Source organism: Hypanus sabinus, chromosome 1, assembly GCF_030144855.1.
Source record: "Hypanus sabinus isolate sHypSab1 chromosome 1, sHypSab1.hap1, whole genome shotgun sequence".
In the NCBI taxonomy this organism is placed as follows: domain Eukaryota; kingdom Metazoa; phylum Chordata; class Chondrichthyes; order Myliobatiformes; family Dasyatidae; genus Hypanus; species Hypanus sabinus.
Window position 1 is genome coordinate 145,283,304 of NC_082706.1, and position 23,906 is coordinate 145,307,209.

Below are 23,906 nucleotides of genomic sequence, written 5' to 3' on the forward strand. Positions count from 1 at the left end.
CATTCTGAGAGTGACAGGAAGGTTTTCATTCATCCTGTAGCACAACTCTGACTCTATTTCTCCAGATCAGAAAATATCGCACGCTGAGCGAACTGCTGGATGATGCAGAGGAGCTGGTGAAAAATCCATATAAGGGCAAGAAGCTGAAGGTACGTGTGAACACAGGAGTGTTGGCACAGAGTCTGACACTGACAGGTACATGAATTATGAAGCTTTTGCCTTGGTGTTATGGTAGAATTTATAATTAATAATCTACACCATCTTCGTAGTTTGAGAACTAGAGCATGGTTGAAGTAAAAATCCTGTGCCAGGAAAAGTGATGGTGAAGCAGTCACAATGTGGTAAACACAAAAAAAATCACTTTTACTTGGGTAAATAAGCAGTGTCCTTGCCTGATCTGATCTGTCCTCACAGTTTAGAAGATGAGGTGATCTCGAAGAAGGAGTGTAGTAGGGTTAATGCAAGTATGTTGTTTCACATGATTGGGCTGTCAGGGATCACTCACCGTTCAGGATTTGGACGTCATTGATGGCGGGTTGGTGATTATTTGGAATTCTCTAGGCAAGAGCCCAGCAAGAAACACAATTATTGAGAATGTTCAAGACAAATATTTTTAATGTTTTGTTGAATATTAAGGGAATCAAGGTATGTGTAGCTACTGCAGGAGAGCGGCTCTGAGCAAAAATCAGCCATGATCTCTCTGAATGGTGGAGAAGGCATAAAGGGCTGGATGGTCTACTCCACTTGTGTATGTTGTGAAGAGTAAGGGTAAGGATGGGGGTGTTGAGTAGTAGAGGAATACAGCACAGATCAGCCCGACCTGTCCATGCTGATCACGGTACTCAGCTAGTCCTAATATCCTGCAATTAGACAATATCCTTCTAAGCCCCATCCCTTCATATAATTATCCAAGTGCATATTAAATCTCAATACCTATCATTGATAATAGATAATACCTATCTCAATGACTTCCCTTTTAAATCTATCCCCCCCACCACCCTAAATCTGTGCCCCTAGTTTTGGACTACTCTACCCTCAGAAAAAGACTGTTACAATCCACTTTATCTATGTATCCTATCATTTTAAACATTCCTATAGGTTGCCCCTCATTCTTTTACATTGCAAGGAGTGAAGATGGAGCCTGGCCAACCTCTCTCTATAACTCAGACACTGATCCTGGCAAAATCCTCATAAGTTTGTCTGAACTTCCAGCCATTGCAAGGGACCACGAGTCCACAGTGAACACATCACTGTATTAAAATGTCAATCTTTATTTCAGACTCATCCTGATTTTCCCAAGAAGCCACTGACTCCATACTTCCGATTCTTCATGGAGAAAAGAGCCAAATATGCCAAGATTCACCCAGAAATGAGTAACCTGGACTTGACAAAGATCCTCTCCAAGAAATACAAGGAGTTGCCAGAGAAGAAAAAGGTGTGAGAAGTCACTGTGTGCTCTGGTATTAGAGAGCCATGGCATTTTGAATCCCTTACTAATCTCATTACCCCATGGTTTCCCCACCATCCTGTATCAGTCCCACACTAATCCCACTGCCTTCTGCTCTCCTCACTGTCCTGGATCAGTCCCACATTAATCCCACTGTCCCACTCTCTCTCCATAGTCCCCTATCAATCCCATGCTATCCCACTGCCTCGCTCTCTCCACACAGCCTGTGCCTTTGTGACTTTCCAATCCCCACTTCCACCCCCATCCACCACTTCCCATCCCAGGCACCCAACCTGAATATAGAGGAAGTGATATACTTATCTATTCCCTTCACCCTTCCCATATCCTGTGCCCCAATGGTATGATCTCTATTCAGTACTCCCAACTTCTACATTGGAGAACTGATTGAAGACTGTGTGATTGCTTTGTAGAACTTCAGGACTCAACCTGCTGAGGTGATCCTGAGATTCCTATGGCCTCCACCTCAATTCAGATCACCCCTCCCATTCTGACGTGTCTGTTGAGACTCAACATAAACTACCAGGAATTACATCTTACCTTCTATTTGCCAATTTGCAACCCTTTGGAATAAACACTGCATTACCAAATTTCAGGTACACTGCTCCCTGTTTCCCATTGTTCTGCTAATGTCCTTCTGTCACCTTGTTCCTTAAATCTGCCTCACTTTTGGTCAATTTCACCTGCACTTTACCATCTGACCTGCAATAAGTAATCTCCATATGGTCTTGAGTCTTACATCTTACTCCAGTAACCCCCAAAATCCTCCATTCTCATTCTCCCGCTCCCTCCCCCAACACTCACATCTTCCAGTGTTTCTGTTTTTCTTTAGATTCCATCATCTATAATTTGTTCCTTTCCCTGTGATTTCTAACACCACTTCTCTTCTTGTGCCTTTTCACAGCTCAAGTACATTCAGGATTTCCAGCAGGAGAAGGGGCATTTTGGGCAGGCAATGGCCAAATTCAGGTACCTTTATAGGGTTATCAACATCCTCTGCCTATTAGCCTACTGTTCTAATCTACAGTGACCTTGGTCCTAGACTGAATGATGCAAGCAATCAGCATGTTGTCAAGGGGAAATGAGCATATGGGACCCATCCCCTAGTGAGAGTCAGTGTGTGTGTGAGACCCATCATGCAGTGAGGTTCAGTGGCCTGTTTCATTTAATAGGAGCCGGGATTTGGAATGAGAGGTGTGAGAGTTTGAAAGAGGGAGGTCTTGGAACTTGCTGATGAGTTTCACAAGAGCCTAAAAGAGGACATTTGCAAATTATTCGTTAGTCATTAGTTGATTGGTTAATTAACAGCAGCCAGTAAAAAAAGGTTAGGGGGACAAATAGAATGGCAATTCACTGAGTCTGTTGTTGGGAGTTTTCTCATGCAGGAAGCGACAGAGAAGATGGAGGCAGCGTACAGGGGGTGGTATTTGGTGTTAGGAGTTTTATGGAGGAGGGTGAATGGCAGGTTTCTGGGAAATGGAAACAAAAACGGCCGATTGAGGATTGTAGTGGCTTGTCGTCCAGTGATGAAGGCAGTAAACATGGTTTAAATAAAACGAGTGAAGAGTTTAAGATATTACTGAGTTTTGAATGTGGACCTCTTTCTGGTATCAATCCAATTAGATTAACTAGGGATTTGAAAAATAGCATTAGGAGATACTGTAGGTGCAAAACCTTTGCGATGAGGCACTTTTAGTGTTTTGTAAAGATGGTAAGAAATGTGAAAAGGCTTTTGGGTTAAAAGCTGTTGGAGGAAGGAAAGTAATACTGAGAATAAGCTCTTTTCGGGCTTCCTGTCAGGAACAAGTATTGATAACGAACTTTGCCATCTTCATCCCTGTTTCTTTATCACATATGCTGGGAAAGCACTAGATCCTTTTTTAACACCAAGAAATTATATTGAGCAACACTAGTCGTAGTCTTGGGGAATAATCTCTGAAGTGCCTCAAAAGCAAAGGAATCAATTCCCAGGTTGTTGAGAATACAAGGAAAATTGTTCCTTAGTGGATGGATGAATGTAGAAGAGCTGCGAAGGAACAGAGTAAAGCTTGTAGTAAAGTTAGGCAATGTTACTCCTATTCATATTTCATAAGCTCAAGCTATAGTTAGAAAAGTAGTGAGAAAAGCAAAGAAAATGTATTGGAGAACATACTGTGATAGCATTGGGAAAGATATCCAGGTAGGGGAAGTTCAGGATATGGTTAGAAAACTTGATGCATTTTCCTGTTTTGTATGGTGGGGAGAAGGTTGTAGTTACTGACTCTGATAAAGCAGAATTAGCAAATTACTTAAATTTGTCATGCTTCAGCCAATTTAAGTAAAGAAGGGAGGTCTAATAGAGAACAAGTTTTGGCTTGTGATCCTCAGCTTCCCAAAAAAAAACCATGTTCCAGTTCTTGCTTGGATGTTGAATTTACTTTGTCTGAACTTAAAGGGCTATTAATGGACCTGGTCAGACATCACCTAGGAAAGATGGTATTTGTTATAATATGTTTACACAATTATTGGATTCAGAATTTATGTTGGTTTTGAAATTCTTTAATAGATTATGGGTTGAAGGTTGACTTCCTGCTTCCTGGAAATTAGCAATTGTTATCACTATATTGAAACCTGATAAGGATCAATCAGATCCTTCCAGTTATAGACCTATTTCACTAACTTCACATGTATGTGAGAAAATTGAATGAATGGTTATCACAAGTCTTTCTTATTTTGTGGAAAGTTAGCTGTATACTAATCAATTTCGTAAAGGAAGAACGACCATGGACTCAGCGTCAAGTTAACAAAGAATCAGTGGTAAAAGTTTTCCTATATTTAATGTAAAGAAAGCTTATGATGCGTTATGCACACAAGGATTGCTGCTTAAACTGGAAAAGATGGGGAAAAAGTGGTAGTATGTTCAATTGGATTCAATTTTTTTTAATACAGTAAAAGATACAAGTTAGAGTGGGAACATCATTCTCTAAAGCAGGGGCTCCTAATCTTTTTTATGCCACGAACCAATACCATTAAGTGAGAGGTCCATGGAGCCCAAGTATGGAATCCCTGTTCTTCTAAGGAGTATGAGATAGAGAATGGTTGGTGATTTTTTTTTTAATTTTGGCTCAGACATTTTCAAATCATTAAGTGCTGATGATGGTGCAGTGTGGAAGTGAGGCAGGAATATAAGTTATAGAGGTGGGGAAAGTCAGTGGTTAAGTTTTAAGATGTAGATGGACACATGGTTAAGATAGAAGATGCATGTGAATAAAATTCTAGAGAAGTGTGAAAAAAAACCATAATAAGCTCAGGTGCTTAGTTGGGTTTGATTGGGAGGCAAAGTGGTAGATCAATTAAACAAATGTATACTGTTTTTATCAGATCTGTCTTTGATAATGGATGTGTTGCTTATGGGTCAGCCTTACTGGCAGCCTTGAAGCCCCTAGATAAAGTTCAAGCTCAAGCTTTGAGATTATGTTGTGGTGCAATTAAATCATCTCCAATTTCGCCATTACTGGTAGAAAAGGTTGAAGTACCTTTACATCTACGCAGGTTACAGTTAGCAATGGTTTATTGGTTTAACATAGATATATTGCCAACATCAGTAGAGTGTTGGGAGCACTGTCTTCATAAGGTCTTCAATTTTGGGTGGATGGGAAATGAATGGGCACACAATTTTGTGTTGTTTTCTGTGGATTTTGGTCCCAGTGTACCTCTTTCTGTCACTCCTCCATAGTTTTTCTCCTTTGTAGTTGATTTGGGCTTTCAGGGAAAAGTTCAAGATGAGGAGTGATTGTTTATTGGTGGCTCAGGAAGTTCAACAATATATGCAAGGCGGATATTATGGATTCTTACATATATGCACACAGATGGTTCAAAAGATCCAGTGACAGATCACACAGGTATTTCTGTTTATGTTTCAAAGTTTCAGTTGACTATTGAAAAAAGATTATCAGACATATCTCTGACATTAACTGTACCTATTGAGATGGTTGCTATCATTTTAGCCTTGGAATGGGTTGAATGAACTATGGCCTGATTATGTACTTCTTTTGCTGTTATTCGTTCTCAGTCTTGACATTTATTAAAACAGATACTTATAATTGTAGGCCAAGCAATCTTTTTGAGATTAACATGTGTTGAAGCTGCAGGTTTTAATCCAGTGTATACATTTCATGTGGGTTCCTGCCCATGTTAGGGAGTTGAAGGTGGCAGACATGCCAAGCAATCACTTAAAGATAAGGTAGTAAATGTAGTGGTGCCTTTGCTTAAGGGGAAGGTGAAAGCCATAATTTGAAAAGTCGATTCCATCACTGTGGCAACAAAGTTTGGATAAGGAAAAGAAAGGACGGCATTTATATATTTCAGAGGATAGTGGGAACTCAACTGGTAGAAGAGTATAAAAGGATAGAAGATATATTTACACTTTTTGGGCATATGAGGTTGAATAATTCCCTGTTCAGAATTAAACTGCATGATACTGGCATCTGTAGGGAGTGTACTTGTCAAGAAATGGTGTAGCATATATTGTTTGAATGCAATTCCTATGAGGTGCAAAAGAAACATCTAATTGCTAAATTGAGATCTTTGGGACAGACACAATTTAACATAGAAAGTTTGTTCAGATATCACTGCCATCATAATGTATATAAATGCATACTTGACATTCTGAAAAGTATTAAGCTTTGTGATATTATTTGAGTTTTTTGAGGGGAGGGATTTAGTGGCTATACTTCCTGTCTGCTCCACACTCCAACTCAGTAGGTGGCGGTAATGCACCTAATGTATTTTGCCAACCACTACATTAAACATTACAAGAAATAGTAGTAGTGGAGTGGTCATTTTGCAAAGAGCTGCTGTCCAGTGTTGTCAAAGCACTGCTGGTTGTTCAAGTGTGATCTTTATGAGTACCAGGCTTCAGTGAATGTGTGAACAACACTAAGATAAGGTGAAGAAAAGGCTCTTTCTTTTCCTTCAAAGCTTTTTTAGAAATAGCAGGTGAACTCAGACCGTCATTGGACTCCTCTTGAATGTGGAAACTCAGGAGTCCCCAATGACTACATGTGCAGGAAGTGTCAAGCTACAGCTCCTGACAGACTGTGTGACAGTCCTGGAACTGTGCATAGGGGTTAAATTTGAATGTTGTGGATAACATGTTTAGTGAGTTGGTCCCATTGCAACTGAAAGCTCTCAGGAAAGATGGGGAGTGGGTGACCAACAATCAGAGCAGCAGTAGGAAGGTAGTGCAGGAAACCCCTGCGGCCATCTCCCTCCAAAGCTTTGGATACCATTGGGGGAAGATGACTTACCGGGGAAAGACAACATAACCAGGATCGTGACTCTATTGCACAGGAGGGCAGGAAAGAGAGTGGCAAGGCTGTTGTGGTAAGGAATTCCATGGTGAGGTGAATAGACAGGAGTTTTGTTGGCTGCAACCAGTTGCAAAGGTCAGAGCTGTCTCAGAGTGCCTGCAGGACATTCTGAAAGGAAAAGGTGAACAGCAATTGTTGTGCATGTAGGTATCAACAATATAGGAAAAGAAGCAAGAGGAGGTCCTACAAACAACTTAGGGGGCTAGGAGATGCTGTAAATTAAAAAGTAGGCCCTCAGAGGTAGTGATCTCATGATTGCTACCTGTGCCACGTGCTAGTCCGTGTAGGAATAGGAGAATAGTCGGTATGAATTTGTGGCTTGAGCCGTGGTGCAAGAGGAAAGATTTCAGATCCCTGGGGCATTGGAACCGGTTCTGGGAGAGGTTGAACCAGTTCATGCTGGATGGTCTACACCTGGCCAGGACCAGGATCAATGTCCTAGGGGGTGATGAATGGGAATCCATACAGAGAGACAGAGAGAAATAATGCAGAGACCAGAGCAAAAGTTAGAAAAAAGTAAGATTGGAGTTCAGAAAAGTCAAATGCTAAAAGATATAAAGTTTACTAGATTCCAAAATGACTCTTGGGTATAAGAGCATTTTATCTGAATGCCCTTAGTATTTGAAACAAGGTCAGTGAACTTTTGACACAAATCAGTATAAAGGGGTATGACTTAGTGATCATTACAGAAACATGATTGCAGGTTAGAGATGATTGGGGACTAAATATAGAAGGATATGCAGGAAGGAAGGGAAATGGGGTAGTGCTTTTCATTAAGGCTGAGGTCAGGGGGATAATGAGAGATGATCTAAGCGGAATGTTTAATCCATCTTGGCAGAGATTAAGGAATAGTAAAGGGAAAAAATAATTTTTGGGATTTGATTTTAGACCACCAAATAATAACAGACAATAAATCAAGAAATAACTGATGTATGTGAGAATGAAACAGCTGTTGTCAAAGGTGGGGAGACCCAGCTTGGGAATCTAAGGAAATAAAGGCATCAAACTAACAGCTCATGGATACAAAGTTACCAAGAGTAGTGGCAAGCTGGAAAATTGGGAAGACTTTAAATAGCTGAAGTGGACATGGGTACCTTGAAAGGTAAGATGGGGGAATTAATATTTGATAATGTAGAAACTTCCAAAGCTTTGAATGATTGTTTTGTGGAGGACACATCTTATAGGACTTTGGGCAGGTCCTGGCTTGAATGGAAGATGAATGTAGTCAAAGATCAGTTAGCCTAATACCTGAAGTTGGGAAAATGCTTGAAGCTATCTTTAAGGAAGAAATAGCGAAAGATAAGACTATATAGAAGCAGAATTAGAGCAATTGGCCCATCGAGTCTGCTCTGCCATTTCATCATGGCTGATTCAATTTTTCTCTTGGACCCAACCTCCTGCCTTCTTCCTGTATCCCTTCATGCCATGACCGATCAAGAATCTATCAACCTCTGCCTTAAATATTCATAAAGACTTGGCCTCCATAGCTGCTTAGGCAAAGAATTCCGCAGATTCACCACTGTCTGGCTAAAGAAATTCCTCCTCATCTCTGTTCTAAAAGGATGCCCCTCTATTCTGAGGTTGTGTCCTCTGGTCTTACACTCCCTCACCATTCGAACAACCTCTCCACATCCACTCTATCAAGGCCTTTCACCATTCGATAGGTTTCAATGAGATCACCCCTCATTTTTCTGAATTCTAGTCAATACAGGCCCAGAGCCGTCAGATGCTCTTCATATGGCAATCCTGGAATCATTTTCGTCAACGTCCTTTGAACCTCCCGTTTCAGCACATCCTCTCTGATAAGGAGCCCAAAACTGCTCACAATACTCCAAGTGAGGCCTCACCAGTGCTTTATAAAGTTTCAACATTACATCCTTCCTTTTATATTCTAGTCCTTTTGAAATGAATGCTAACAGTGCATTTGCCTTCCTCACCACAGACTCAACCTGCAAATTAACCAGTAGAAAATCATGCACAAGGACTTCCAGGTCCCTTTCTACCTCAGATTTTTGTATTTTCTCTCCATTTAGAAAATAGTTAACCCTTTCATTTCTTCTACCTAAGTGTATGACCATACATTTCCCAACACTGTATTGCATCTGCCATTTATTTGCCCATTCTCCTAATCTGTCTAAGTCCTTCTGTAGCCTCTGTACTTCCTCAGAACTACCCGCCCCTCCACCTATGTTCATATCATCTGCAGACTTTGACAGAAGTGGTTCCATCAGACAGGCACAAATGAATTCAGAAAGGGCAAGACCAATTTGATAAACTTAGCATGGATAGAGGATTGGTTAACCAATAGAAATCAGAGAGTTGAGATAAATAGACGTTTCTCTGGTTGGCATTCGGTGGTGAGTGGAGTGCCACAGGGTCAGTGATGCACCCACAACTGTTCATCATATGTATTAACATTTTGGAAGAGAGGACCAAGTGAAGCATATCTACATTTGCTGATGACACTAAAGTGAGTGGAAAAGCAAATTGTACAGAAGATGTGGAAAGTCTGCAAAAAGATGTAGATAGCTTCAGTGAGTGAGCAGTGGTTTGGCAGATGGAGTACAATGGTAGATGTGAAGGTATCTGTTATGGAGGGACAAATAGAAGATTAGTTAAATGGTGAAAGATTGCAGCATGCTGCTGTACAAAGAAACTTGGGAGTTATTGTGCATGAATTAGGAAAAGGTTGGTGGAATGGGTTATGCTGCAAGTGTACAAGTTACTGATAGGGCCAAACCTGGATTTCTGGGTACTGCTCTGGTCTCCTTACATGAGAAAAGACATACTGGCCCTGGAGACAGTGCAGAGGAGATTCACCAGTTTGTTTCTGAAGATGAAAAGGTTAGCCTATGAGGAGTGATTGAGTCTCCTGGAACTGTACTCATTGAAATTCAGAAGAATGAGAGAGGATCTTACAATGCTATTCCCAGAGAGTAGTGTATCAGTGAAATTCTCTGCTTAGGGAAGCAGTAAGTGCTACCTTATTAAATATATTTAAGATGGATAGATCTTTGCATAGATAGATAGCAAGAGAATTAAGCAGTATGGGAACAAGGCAGATCGATGGAGCTGAGTCTATGGCCAGATCAGCCATGATCTTATTAAATGGCAGAGTAGACTTGACAGGCCAGGTGACTCTTAGATTTTATGTTCTTATGTCCCGTGTGTGTGTGTGTGCACGAGAGACCTTTTAACTTTAGTCAGTATAGTACAGGAGCAGGACCTTCAGCCCACAATAGGTGTGTCATGCATGGTAGTTTAAATAAATCCCATCTGCCTATACATGGCTTATGCCCCTCCATTCCCTGCCTGTTCATAAGCTTGTCTAAATGCCTCTTAATTGTTGCTATTTCAACTACTTCCATCATTATCTCTTGGCAGAACATCTTAGGCACTTACCACTCTCCCTGTATGGAAAAACTGCATTGCAAATTTCTTCTATACTTTCTCTCTCTCATCTTATACCTATACCCTCTAGTCAAGAATTTGACTTTTTCATGTTGGTAAAAGGACTCGACCTATCTATGATTTTCATAATTTTATAGACTTCAGTCAGGTTGCCTCTCAGCCTCTGACACTCCAGAGAAAACAGACCAAGTTTGTCCTGCTTCTTATAGCCAATACTCTGTAATCCAGTCAATATTTTGGTAAACCTCCTCTGGATCCTTTCCAAAGCCTCCACATCCTTACTATAGTGGGATGATGAGAACTGCTCCAAAGGGCCCTGCCATTTACTCTGTTCTTTCCTCTTGCATTGGATCACAAAATTCTCTCCTATCCAGTCCTCTAGGTTCTCTCCTGGGGCAGAAGAAGGTTCAAAGATCTCTGCCAAGGCACCAGCAATTTCCTCTCTTGTCTTTCTCAATAACCAGTGTTCTACCTCATCAGATCTTATGGACGTGTTTACCCTAATGTTCTTCAAGAGACCCAACAGCTCCTCTTTGATAACAAACATGTCAGAAAATATCATACCAGTCCCTGATCTCACTATGCCCCACTTCCTTCTCTTTAATAAATAACAGTGCAAAAAAATTTAGTACCTCACTTACTTCTTTAACTTCCAAGTGTATACTCCCTCCTTTGTAGTTCATTGGTCCTAACTCTCTCGTTTTAATGTATAAAAAGCCTTAGTATTCTCTTTAATCCTACTCTGCAAAAATATTTTTTAGCCCCTATTAACCTCCTCCCCCCCCCCCCCATATGAGTTTTTTCTTGTTCCTCAACGCCCTGTCTGATTTCAGCTTTCTCTCTAGAGCTTGATCCCCAAACCCTTTTGGAGGAATACTTTTAAAAAAAAGTCTCCCAACCAGCCTGATGTAAGATATTGCACTTTGGGAAATCAATTGTAAAGGGTCATGACACTGTTCACAGCAAGGTCTTTAACAGTGTTGATGTACAGAGGCATCTTGGGGTCCAAGTCCATCCCTCCTTGGAAGTGGATACACAGATTGATAACGGTGGTAGAGGAAGCATATGGTATGCTTGCCTTTATTAGTTCAGCTACTGACTTTGAGTTAGGATGCTTTGTTGCAGCCTTGTATAACTCTAGCTCTGCCCCAACTGGAGTATTGCAGTCATTTCTGGTGACCCCATTATAGCAAAGATATGGAGCTTTGTAGAGAGTCTTGAAGAGGTTTACTAGGAAGTTGGTTGGATTAGCGAGCATGTACTACAAGGAGAGGTTGGACAAACTTGGGTTGCTTTCTCTGGAGTGGCAGAGGCTGAGGGGAGATGTGATAGGGGTTTATAAGATTAGGAGGGGCATAGATAGTATAATTTTACTAGTGTTGAAATGCCTAATGCTGAAAGGTATGCATTTAAGGTGAGCAGATACAAGTTCAAAGGAGATCTGGGGGTTATGTTTTTTTTACACAGAGTGGCAGGTGCCTGAAATGCACTGCCAGGATGGTATTAGAGATAGATATGATAGAGTCATTTAAGAGGCTCTGAAATAGAGTGGACGAATATGGACATTGTAAAGTCAGAGGGGATTAGTTTAAGTATTGTGGGCCAAAGAGCCTGTTCCTGTACTGTCCCATGCTTTGTTTTGGTGCTGGCTCTGAATTTAATGAACTCATCTTTATTTCCAGAGATGAACACCCCGATCTTCTTGCTGAACGCAAAAAGTCAGATATTCCAGAAAAGCCAAAAACACCCCAGCAACTGTGGTATAATCATGAGAAGAAAGCTTTCCTTAAAGTCCATCCTGAGGTAAAGATGGTGAATGGGTTGGGATTGTGGCTAAACAGAAATGTCCTTGGAAACTGGTCACATTTACATGTTTCCCTTTAGTGGTATTTTGGGCCCTCGGTGGAAACACTGTCGAATTTGATTGGAGTGGTGTGTGTAGGCAGTGTTAACCCATTTAACTGCTTTATAGTCTGGCACTTTTAATGCAAGCCTGTCTTGCATGACATGAAGTCATAACCTCAGTGATTCCAACCAGGGTCAGAGAAATTGGTTATCTCAACCAACTCTTTTGCATTCATTCCCATCCACGCCCACGCCCCTCACCTTGCTTATTCTTTCCTGTTTCCTTCACCTCCCATTCCTGGCAAACTTCACCCTGCCTAAGCCACTTTTTGATCTCTCTCTTTATCTTTCCTTTTTTCCCCTCCATTGTTCTCACTGTAACCCTCTTCCTGCTGAGGCAATGCTCTGAATTAGTGATGTTTCTTTCAATGATGGGTGGATCTGTGGTGGATGACAATAGACAATAGACAGTAGGTGCAGGAGTAGGCCATTCGGCCCTTCTAGCCAGCACCACCATTCACTGTGATCATGGCTGATCATACACAATCAGTACCCCGTTCCTGCCCTCTTCCCATATCCCTTGACCCCGCTATCTATAAGAGCTCTATCTAACTCTCTCTTGAATGCATCCAGAGACTTGGCCTCCACTGCCTTCTAGGGCAGAGCATTCCACATATCCACCACTCTCTGGGTGAAAAAGTTTTTCTGCATCTCTGTTCTAAATGGCCTACCCCTTATTCTTAAACTGTGGCCTTTAGTTCTAGACTCACCCATCAGCGGGAACATGCTTCCTGCCTCCAGTGTGTCCAGTCCCTTATAATCTTATATGTTTCAATCAGATCCCCTCTCATCCTTCTAAATTCCAGTGTATACAAGCCCAATCGCTCCAATCTTTCAACATATGACAGTCCTGCCATTCTGGGAATTAACCTTGTGAACCTACGCTGCACTCCCTCAATAGCAAGAATGTCTGTCTTCAAATTTGGAGACCAAAACTGCACACAATACTCCAGGTGGGGTCTCACCAGGGCCCTGTACAGTTGCAGAAGGACCTCTTTACTCCTATACTCAATCCTCTTGTTATAAAAGCCAGCATGCCATTAGCTTTCTTCACTGCCTGCTGTACCTGCATGCTTGCTTTCATTGACTGATGTACAAGAACACCTAGATCTCGTTGTATTGTAGATCTCAATGGGTTAAGAGGAAAGGGAAAGCCTCTGATTCCCTGGCCCCCACCACCTTATTTTCACCATGGATGTCCAGTCCCTACATACCTCCATCCCCCACCAGGAAGATCTCAAAGCTCTCCGCTTCTTTTTGGATTCCAGACCTAACCAATTCCCCTCTACCACCACTCTCCTCCGTCTAGCGGAATTAGTTCTTACTCTCAATTTTTCCTTTGGCGCCTCCCACTTACTCCAAACCTAGGGTGTAGCCATGGGCACCCTCATGGGTCCCAGTTATGCCTGCCTTTTTGTTGGCTTTGTGGAACAGTCCATGTTCCAAGCCTATACGGGTATCCGTCCCCCCTCTTTTCCTTCGCTACATCGACGACTGCATTGGCGCTGCCTCCTGCACGCATGCTGAGCTCGTTGACTTCATTAACTTTGCCTCCAACTTTCACCCTGCCCTCAAATTTACCTGGTCTATTTCTCACACCTCCCTCCCCTTTCTTGATCTTTCTGTCTCCATCTCTGGAGACGACCTATCTACTATAAGCCTACAGACTCTCATAGCTATCTGGATTATTCCTCTTCCCACCCTGTCTCTTGCAAAAATGCTATCCCCTTCTCACAATTCCTCCATCTCCGCCGCATCTGCTCTCAGGATGAGGCTTTTCATTCCAGGACAAAGGAGATGTCTTCCTTCTTTAAACAAAGGGGCTTCCCTCCTTCCACCATCAACTCTGCTCTCAAAGACATCTCTCCCATTTCCCATACATCTGCCCTCACCCCATCTGCCCACCACCCCCCTTTGGTTAGGGTCCCCCTTGTCCTCACGTTCCACCCCACCAGCCTCTTGGTCCAACATATAATTCCGCCACCTCCAAGGGGATCCCACTACCAAGCACATCTTTCCCTCCCCCCCCCTTCTGCTTTCCGCAGGGATCGCTCCCTACGCGACTCCCTTGTCCACTCGTCCCTCCCATCCCTTCCCACCGATCTCCCTCCTGGCACTTATCCTCGTAAGCGGAACAAGTGCTACACCTGTCCTTACACTTCCTCCCTCACCACCATTCAGGGCCCCAGACAGTCCTTCCAGGTGAGGCGACACTTCACCTGTGAGTCGGCTGGTGTGGTATACTGCGTCCGGTGCTCCCGGTGTGGCCTTTTATATATTGGTGAGACCTGACGCAGACTGGGAGACCATTTCGCTGAACACCTACGCTCGGACCGCCAGAGAAAGCGGGATCTCCCAGTGGCCACACATTTTATTTCCACATCCCATTCCCATTCTGATATGTCTATCCATGGCCTCCTGTACTGTCAAGATGAAGCCATACTCAGGTTGGAGGAACAACACCTTATATACCAGCTGGGTAGCCTCCAACCTGATGGCATGAACATTGACCTCTCTAACTTCTTCTAATGCCCCTCCTCCCCTTCTTATCCCATCCCCTGATATATTTAGGTTTATTTTTTGTTTTTTCCCCCCTCCCTTTTTTCCTTTCTCTCTCTGCCCATCACTCTACCTGTTCTCCATCTCCCTCTGGTGCTACCCTCCCCCTTCCTTTCTCCCTAGGCCTCCCGTCCCATGATCCTTTCCCTTCTCTAGCTCTGTATCCCTTTTGTCAATCACCTTATTGGCTCTCAGCTTCACCCCACCCTCTCCGGTCTTCTATCATTTCGCATTTTCCCCTCCCCCTCCTACTTTCAAATCACTTACTATCTTTCCTTTCAGTTAGTCCTGATGAAGGGTCTTGGCCCGAAACATCGACAGCGCTTCTCCTTATAGATGCTGCCTGGCCTGCTGCATTCCACCAGCATTTTGTGTGTGTTGCTTCAATTTCCAGCATCTGCAGATTTCCTTGAGTTTGCCTGTGATAGGATAGTGTTTTGCAGAGTCTTGGAGGAGAAGAGCATGAAGGTGCGGGAAAAATCAGTATGTTTCTGGTCAGAATATTACAAGAAAGATGTAATAGTGCAGGAAAAGGTTCAAGGAAGACTTAGAATAGTAAGATGCAAGATGTGCTGACCTTTTAATCTACTCTAAAATTAATCTAACCTTTCCCTCCCACATAGCCTTACATTTTTCTTTTATCCATGTGCCACATTCCATGGGCCGACTACCCTGTGTTTTGTATTAAAAAAACTATCTCTGACATCCTCCCTGTACTTTTATCCAATCGCCTTAAAATGGTGCATTAACCATTTCTGCCCTGGGAAAATGCCTAGATGCTGCCAAATGTGAAGAATATTAGCCATGAAGGAGACTGCTTGGCTGGATTGCTCTCCTAGAATAGAGGGTTGAAAGGAGATTGTTTGCACTGAGAAGTGGTAACTAGGCTTGAGCTACTTCCTTGGCATTGTAGTCAGTGATGAAGGGGGCGGGGACATAAAGCTGGGGAAATGTTTCCTCCAAAGTGAGGTGGTGTAGGAGAAAACCGCAGCAGATGTACTTAGTACTAAGACAAAGACATGAAAAGATTTGGCCTACAGGCCATGAAGAGAATGGGAAGTAGATTTAGCATTGCTTCCCTTTAAGCCAACATGGGGCAGGATTTTAATTCCCATTGTTACGAACCCCGTAATTGGTTACTTACCAGCAAAGATAGAGACGTTCATTGAAGTCTGATGGTACTATTTTTAACAATATTTATTAGTAAAAATACACAAAAATATTATCAATGCAAATATACAGATAATATACGTCGTCAATACTAAATCTAAAAGTGCGGGTATAATAATAATCAATAAGAAATAAGCTCTATTGTTGTCTAGGGGATAATGTATTGTCCGATGGAAATATATAGTTCCTTCAGTTCAAACAGGCTGCGGCGGTTGGGGACCGCTGTGTGCAACTTTGATAGAGAGAGAGAGAGATAATGGGAACATTTACCACTACGGGTTTTTCCAACCTTCCTTTATGATTTCGATCCGTCAGGTGTTTCGTTGTCATGGCCGTTCAGTTGTGGCCTCTCCTTTAGCTAAACCGTTCTTCCATGGTGAGCTCGCCACCCAGGCAAGGGAGGACGCACACGAGCCCCCACCAGCTTTCGCTATAAAACGCCGTCATGGGATTTCTAGCGTTTCTCCTGGTGCGTCTAAAGGGGTTCTTCCCCAGACCCCTCTTTTATCCTTACTCACGGGGTCTCAGATGCCAATCAGGTTGGGATGATGCAATCCCTCAACCAGACCACTCTGGTTGTCCCCTGAGGGGTTTCAATGAATAGTACAATACTCAATACACAATTCCTTCTCCAAGAGACATTGGCAGTTATCAGTGGATCCATTCCACTGATGTCAGGACACATTCCAAACCTTGTGTATTCTGGGTGTCTCTCTCATTTCCTGGGTCTCAGACCTGAAATAATAGTGATCGTGCAATTCTCAAAAAGGAGGGGGCGACTTTGTACCCTTCGGCCCCTCGGAGTTGCTTCACATTCGTAACACCATTATTTGATGACTCTGCAGAAGACTTGTAGATCATTTGTGTGGGAATTTACAATGAATGGACTGTTTATTTCCATCTGCAGGTAAGTCCAAAGGAGCTGAAGGATGCCTTGCGCAGGCAGTGGTCTCAGCTGGCCGACAAGAAACGTCTCAAGTGGATCAGCAAAGCCCTGGAGTTGCAGAAAGAATACGAGGCAAGTAATGGGTGGTGACCACACCAAAAACAGAGAGTGGTGCTGAGGGAGGGCTGGTACTGTGGGAGGGCCATATTGTTATGGTCAGTCATTCAGTTTAAATAAAAAATTCAGTGTCCCACTTCACTCTCAAGTAGATATAAAGGTTGCAGAACACCATTTGAATAAGAGCAGTGGAGATGTCACAAAGTCCCAGCATATGTTTACTCTTGGCAAAGACAGGTCATATTAAAACCAGGAAATGCTGGAGCTGCGTAACAACTTGGGCAAAGACAAGCATTCCAGCCCATGATCTTTCAGCATGACTGACAGAAGTTTGGAATTTAACATTGGAATCTAAAACTGATCATCCAGTCATTATCAGTGTGGGATCTTGGTGTGCCTAATTTCAATACCAAATTACCTAATTACAATATTGGCTGAATGCACTTTGGGTGTCGTTGGGTTGTGAAAAGAGAAGAGAATTTCAAGTGTCATCTATGAGATCTTTTGTTCTTGTTCTGCAGGCAGCAATGAAGGCTTATATTGAAGCTCACCCTGATCTCACCTTCGAGGAACCCACTAAGTCTGTTCTCACCAAAGCTGAGCGACAGTTGAAGGATAAATTTGATGGACGGCCAACGAAGCCACCACCGTGAGTGTGCAGGGGAGAGTGGTGACAGTGAGAGGGTCCCTGCCAGCCCTTCCCTGGGACACCAGTCTTTTCCGAGGCTGTGTTTCTGACCATCCCTGACAGAGATGTTCTGCAGTAGGCTGTTGCAGGCAGCACTGCCAAGAAACAACATTAAACAGAGGAGCAGGCTTAAGGGCTGAGGGGTCCGCTTCTGCTTCTGAGATGTCTTCTGTAATTGTATGAATGTGTTTGTGTGTGTGTAAACCAGGTCCTGCCCTGCTGAATCCCCCACCTCTAAAAGGAGGTAGTAGATGGCTCTGGGGAATAGTTTTCCTACTCTAACCTGAGTTACTGAGACAGTTGGCCGGCACAGGCCAATGTCAGAACCACTTGCACAGTTGCTGCTGTCACTGAATGCAGAGTAAAGCTCCCTCTACACCACCCAGTCACCATCTCCAACACTTGAGTTTAACAATCAACACTCGTAAAAAAAAATCAATCTTCAGAAACTTAAACTGTGTATCCTGTGACAAGTGTAAACTATCACAGGACCACAGCTGCCTAAATCTGAATCATAAATCTTGCAAGTTTATTGATAATTATCAATAACCTCTTTGTGTGTGTTATTGGCAAAAAGAAAATCTCTCTCATATATGCTGAGCACGTGTGAGAGAGAGAGATGGTGTAGGAGTGCAGGGAAATCAGGAGAGGGGCAGTGGGACTGTTGGGATTACTTTGCTGAATGCCAAAATTGACATAATGGACCAAACATAACACAAGAAAATGGGAACAGGCCATTCAGCCCCTCATTGTTTGTTGCCTCCATTCTTGTTCTTCATAGAACCCCATAGCACACTTCCCTAATCTTTCAAAAATATATCTGCCTCCAGTTTAACTACCTTCAAGTTTAAGTTAAATTCTCACATTAGCCAAATGAAACAGTGTTAATCTGGGGCCAAGGGACAGTTCCAACAGTCACACACAGCACAAGACACATTTAAAATATCAGTAAAATACAGTCACACTAAAAAGAATCGTCGAAGACCCATAGTCCATGAACGTCACAGAAGCCTGCAGTCAAACACAATGTGGCTTGTCTTCTGTTGAGCGAACACTGGAGCCAGCATGGGCGCCATACCACACCACCCCCGATACCCTGGTGGAGAACACCGACTCCAAAGTCTCTCTTCTGGGCTGCGTATATAGGCGACTCTGTAGCTTGAGGCCTAGTCTTTGTTCTGACTGGGGCCACACAGCTCCCCTTCACCCGCCAGTAAAGCAGTGAATTGAACTTGTAGTATTCCACATTAATAATAATTAACATGGTCTCGCGATCACAGGATAAGAGACTAAGGTGATCACTCGCTGTTAGTCTGACACATCTAACGCAGGCAGCAGCACGATCTGCACCAAATCCTGCTCCTTCGGTTTCTCTACCAATGAGAAACTTGATGGGCTGGTTCTGCAAAAGTTTTAGTGTCCGGCAGGGTTTTGCAATCGTTAAAAATACTTTTTAAAAGGGCAATAGCACCTTTGGTTGGCCCCATAGAAACCGCTGCATCTGAGTGTGCCACCATCTTTCCTGTAATGATGTGGCCTACATAACAATCTGGAATAGAGAAATCAAAAGATTCACACTCTCTGCATGAGGAGATTTTTTACGCATCATCATTTTAAATGACCGGTCCCTTGTGCTTCCTCATTCAAGGCTCTCCCTGAGTTCAAGGCTCTGGCTTCCTTCTGTGTGCTTCAGGCATGAAGATTTCTCCCAAACCAGCCTGGTCAGGTTCAAGTCATTCTCTCCTGCTGAATCAACTGTCATTACCCTGCTCTCTCTCCTAGGCAATTCCCAATCCCCCACTGCTGGTCTGATCTATTCCTGCTGCCCTGTGGTCAGTCTGGTCTACTCCCATTGTCTATTCCTGCTGCCCCAGGCTGAAGATCTAAAGATTTTTTTTTAATTTCAGGAATGGCTACTCTTTATACTGTGCAGAACTGATGGTTAACATGAAAGATGTCCCCAGCACTGAACGCATGGTGTTGTGCAGCAAGCAGTGGAAAGTTATGTCACAAAAGGAGAAGGACATGTACCAGAAACGGTGTGAGCAGGTGAGGTAGCTGTCAGGGCTTGAGACACAGCACCTGCTCCTCCAGCATTAACACTGGCCGGGTCCCAGAGAGTGTTGTAGAACAAAGGCACCTTGGAGTTCAGATACATGGTTCCCTGAAAGTGGAGTCACAGAAAGGGTGGTGAAGTTGGCATGCTGGCCTTCATCAGTAAGAGCATCAAGTAGGAGTCAGAGAGGTAATCTTATAGAGTGTGTTCTGTGAAATCATGGGGGCATCGATAGATTGAAAAAGACCATAAGATATAGGAGCAGAAGTAGGCCATTCGGCCCATAGAGTCTGCTCCACCATTCAATCATGGGCTGATCCAATTATTCCAGTCAGCCCCACTCCCCTGCCTTCTCCCCATTTCCTTTGATACCCTGGCTAATCAAGAACCTATCTATCTCTGCCTTAAATGCACCCAATAACCTGCCTCCACAGTCGCTCGTGGATTTACCATCCTCTGACTGAAGTAATTTCTCTGCATTTCTGTTCTAAATGGACTTCCTTCAATCCTGAAGTTGTGCCCTCTTGTCCTAGACTCCCCTACCATGGGAAATAACTTTGCCATGTCTAATCTGTTCAGGCCTTTTAACATTTAGGATGTTTCTATGAGATCCCCCCCCCCCCCATTCTCCTGAACCCCAGGGATTACAGCCTAAGAGCTGCCAGATGTTCCTCATACTGTAACCCTTCCTGGAATCATTCTCGTGAATCTTCTCTAAACCCTCTCAAATATCAGTATATTCTTTCTAAAATAAGGAGCCCAAAACTGCACACAATGCTCCAAATGTGGTCTCACAAGTGCCGGTATAGAACCTCAACATCACACCCCTGCTCTAATACTCTATACCTCTAGAAATGAATGCCTATATTGCTTTCACCTTCTTCACCACTCAACCTGGAGGTTAACCTTTAGGGCATCCTGCACAAGGACTCCCAAATCCCTTTGCAAATTTGCACTTTGAATTTCCTCCCTATCTAAATAATAGTCTGCCCATTTATTTCTTCCACCAAAGTGCATGACCATACACTTTCTAACAATGTATTTCATCTTCCACTTCTTTGACCATTCCCCTAAATTATCTAAGTCTCTCTGCAGGCTCTCTGTTTCCTCAACACAACCTGCTCCTCCACCTATCTTTGTACCTTTGGAAAATTTAGCTGCAAATCCATTAATCTACTGTCCAAATCATTGTAAAAAGGTGCAATCCCAACACCGACCCCTGTGGAACTCCACTGGTAACCGGCAGCCAGCCAGAATAGGATCCCATTATTCCCCATCAGCCAATGCTCCACCCATGCTAGTAACTTCCCTGTAATTCTATGGGCTCTTATCTTGCTAAGTAGCCTCATGTGCAGCACCTTGTCAAAGGTCTTCCAGAAATCCAAGTACACTACATCTACTGCATCTCCTTTGTCTACCTGCTTGTAATTTCCTCAAAAAAAAATTGCAGTAAGTTTGTCAGGAAGGATTTTCCTTTCAGGAAACCATGCTGGCTTTGGCCCATCTTCTCATGTGTCTCCAGATACTCCGTAATCTCATCCCTAACAATCGATTCCAACAACTTCCTAACCACTGATGTCAGGCTAACAGGTCTATAGTTTTCTTTCTGCTGCCTCCCACCCTTAAATAGCAGAGTAACATTTGCAATTTTCCAGTCATCTGGTACAATGCCAGAATCTATTGATTCTTGAAAGATCATTGTTAATGCCTTTGCAATCTCTCCAGCTACTTCCTTTAGAACCCGAAGGTGCATTCCGTCAGGTCCAGGAGATTTATCCACCATTAAGCTTCCTGAGCACCTTCTCAGTTGCAATTTTCACTGCACGTACTTTGTTTCCCTGACACTATTGAATGTCTGGTATACTGCAGATTTCTTCCACTGTGAAGACTGATGCGAAGTACGCATTCATTTCCTCTGCCATCTCTGCATCTCTCATAACAATATCTCCAGCATCATTTTCTATTGGTCCTATATCTACCCTTAACTCTCTTTTACCCTTTATATACTTAAAGCTTTTGGTATCTTCTGTGATATTAATCGCCAGCTTCCTTTTATAATTCATCTTTTCCTTCCTAATGACCTTCTTAGTTTCCTTCTGCAAGTTATTAAAAGCTTCCCAATCTTCTAACTTCCCACTAGCTTTGGCTTCCTGATATGCCCTCTCTTTTGCTTTAACTTAGAATCTGACTTCACTTGTCAGCCTCAGTAGTGTCCTTCTTCCATTCAAAAATTTCTTCTTATTTGGAATATATCTGTCTTGCATTTCCCTCATTTTTCACAGAAACTCCACCCATTGCTCCTCTGCTGTTCTTTGGCGTCCTTTTCCGGTTAACTTTGGCCAGTTCCCTTCTCATGCCATTGTAATTTCCTTTATTCCACTGAAAAACTGATACATCGGAGTTTAGTTTCTCCTCAAATTTCAAAGTTAATTTGGATCATATTGTGAGCATTATTCTCTAAGGGTTCCTTAACCTTAAGTTCCCTTATCACTTCCAGATCATTGCATGACACCCAATCCAGCCGATCCCCTTGTGAGCTCAATAACAAGCTGTTCTAAAAATCCATCCCTTAGACATTCTACAAATTCTCTCTCTTCATAGAGACTCTACACCTTGATCCTATGTCATCATTTTCTAATGATTTAATTTTATTTCTTATATACAGAGCCACACTACCCCCTTTGCCTACTAACCTATCTTTCTGACACACCATATACCTTTGGATGTTCAGCTCCTAATGGCAACCATCGTTTAACCAAGTTTCAGAGATGGCCACAACATCATACTTGCCAATCTGTAGCTCAATTTCAAGATCCAATTTTATTTCTTATGCTGCGTGTATTCAAATGTAACACTTTCAGTCTAGTATTTGTTTTCTGTTTTAACTGCACCATGCCTCTATTCCCCTGTAACTTATCCCACTTGCTGTGATTATGCCTCATCTCCTGCCTGTCCTTTCTATTATCTCTGTTGCATGGTATCTTTGATTTATTTCTGTTTTCCCTTTCCTCAGTCCCATCACTTCGGTTCCTAACCCCCTACCAAATTAGTTTAAACCCTCCCTAACAGCTCTATTAAACCTACCTGCTAGGATATTAGACCCCTTCGGGTTCAGGGGTAACCCATCTGTTTTGTACAGGTCATATCTCCCACAGAAATGGCCCCAATGATCCAGGAATCTGAAGCCCTGCCCCCTACACCAGTCTCTCAGCCACACATTAATATGCCCGACCATGCTATTCTTGCACTCGTTACACGTGACACAAGCAGCAATCCTGAGACTACTACCCTGGAGGTCCTGCTTTTCAGCTTCCTACCCTACTCCCTGAATTCTCTCTTCAGAACCTCTTTTTCTATCTATGTCATTGGTACCAACGTGTATCAAGTCTTCTGGCTGTTCACCCTCTCCCTTCAGAATACTCTGCACCTGATCCAGGACTTCCCGTACCCTGGCACCTGGGAGGCAACACACCATGTAGGTATCTCTATCAGGCTGACAGAACCTCCTGTCTGTTCCCTTCACTATGGAATACCCTTTGACAACTGCATTCCTCATCTTCCTTTATCCCTTCTGCACCACGGAACCAGGCTCAGTGCCAGAGACCCGATTGCCGTGGTCATCCTCTGTCAGGTCACTCCCCTCAACAATATCCAAAACGAGATAATGATTACTGAGGGGGATGGCCACGGGGTGCTCTCTATCTGAGCTCTTCCCTTCCCTTCCCTGACAGTCACAAAGTTGTTTTTTGCCCGGGGTTAGGGGATCAAGAACTTGAATCATAGGTTTAAGGTCAAAGGGGAAAAATTTGATTTTTTTTATATACAGAGGCTGATATGCATGTGGAATGGTCTGCTGGAGGAATGGGTTGAGGCAGGTACAATAACAACTTTCAAAAGACAGTTGGACAGGTACATGGATAGGAAAGATTTAGAAGGTTATGGGCCAAATGCTGGCAAGTGGGACTAGTTTGGATGGTATCTTGGTTGGTATACTCTGGTTGGCTAAAGTGCTATCTCTATGTTTCTATGAGTCATAACTCAATGAGTGAGAAATAAGAGTGTAAAAACTTACAAGGCAGTGCTTAATCAATGTGCTGCCATATTGAGCTGTATCTAGGTGAATCTGCAGTGGATTCTCTGCAAGCCTGGTGTATACTTCCCATTTGTCTTTACTGCTATGTATGAACTCCAGTTTTCCAAGCATAGACTGGCAGAGCTTCTGATTTTACCGGTTTCAAAGTTCAAAGTAAATCTATTATCAAAGTACGTATACTTCCTATACATGTACTACCTTGAAA

General features: G+C 43.0%; 1 protein-coding gene across 8 annotated transcripts in view; it reads left to right on the forward strand.

Moving 5' to 3' along the window:
* The window catches only part of LOC132398656 (nucleolar transcription factor 1-like), an 81,464-nt gene that overhangs the window by 16,516 nt on the left and 41,042 nt on the right, over positions 1–23,906 (forward strand). For all 8 annotated transcript variants that reach the window (XM_059978412.1, XM_059978385.1, XM_059978395.1 and 5 more), the window contains exons 4-10: positions 66–149; positions 1,280–1,435; positions 2,370–2,434; positions 11,910–12,030; positions 16,769–16,883; positions 17,390–17,513; positions 19,460–19,601. In XM_059978412.1, coding sequence (XP_059834395.1) covers positions 66–149; positions 1,280–1,435; positions 2,370–2,434; positions 11,910–12,030; positions 16,769–16,883; positions 17,390–17,513; positions 19,460–19,601 — 807 coding nt within the window. The remainder of the gene's footprint in view (positions 1–65; positions 150–1,279; positions 1,436–2,369; positions 2,435–11,909; positions 12,031–16,768; positions 16,884–17,389; positions 17,514–19,459; positions 19,602–23,906) is intronic.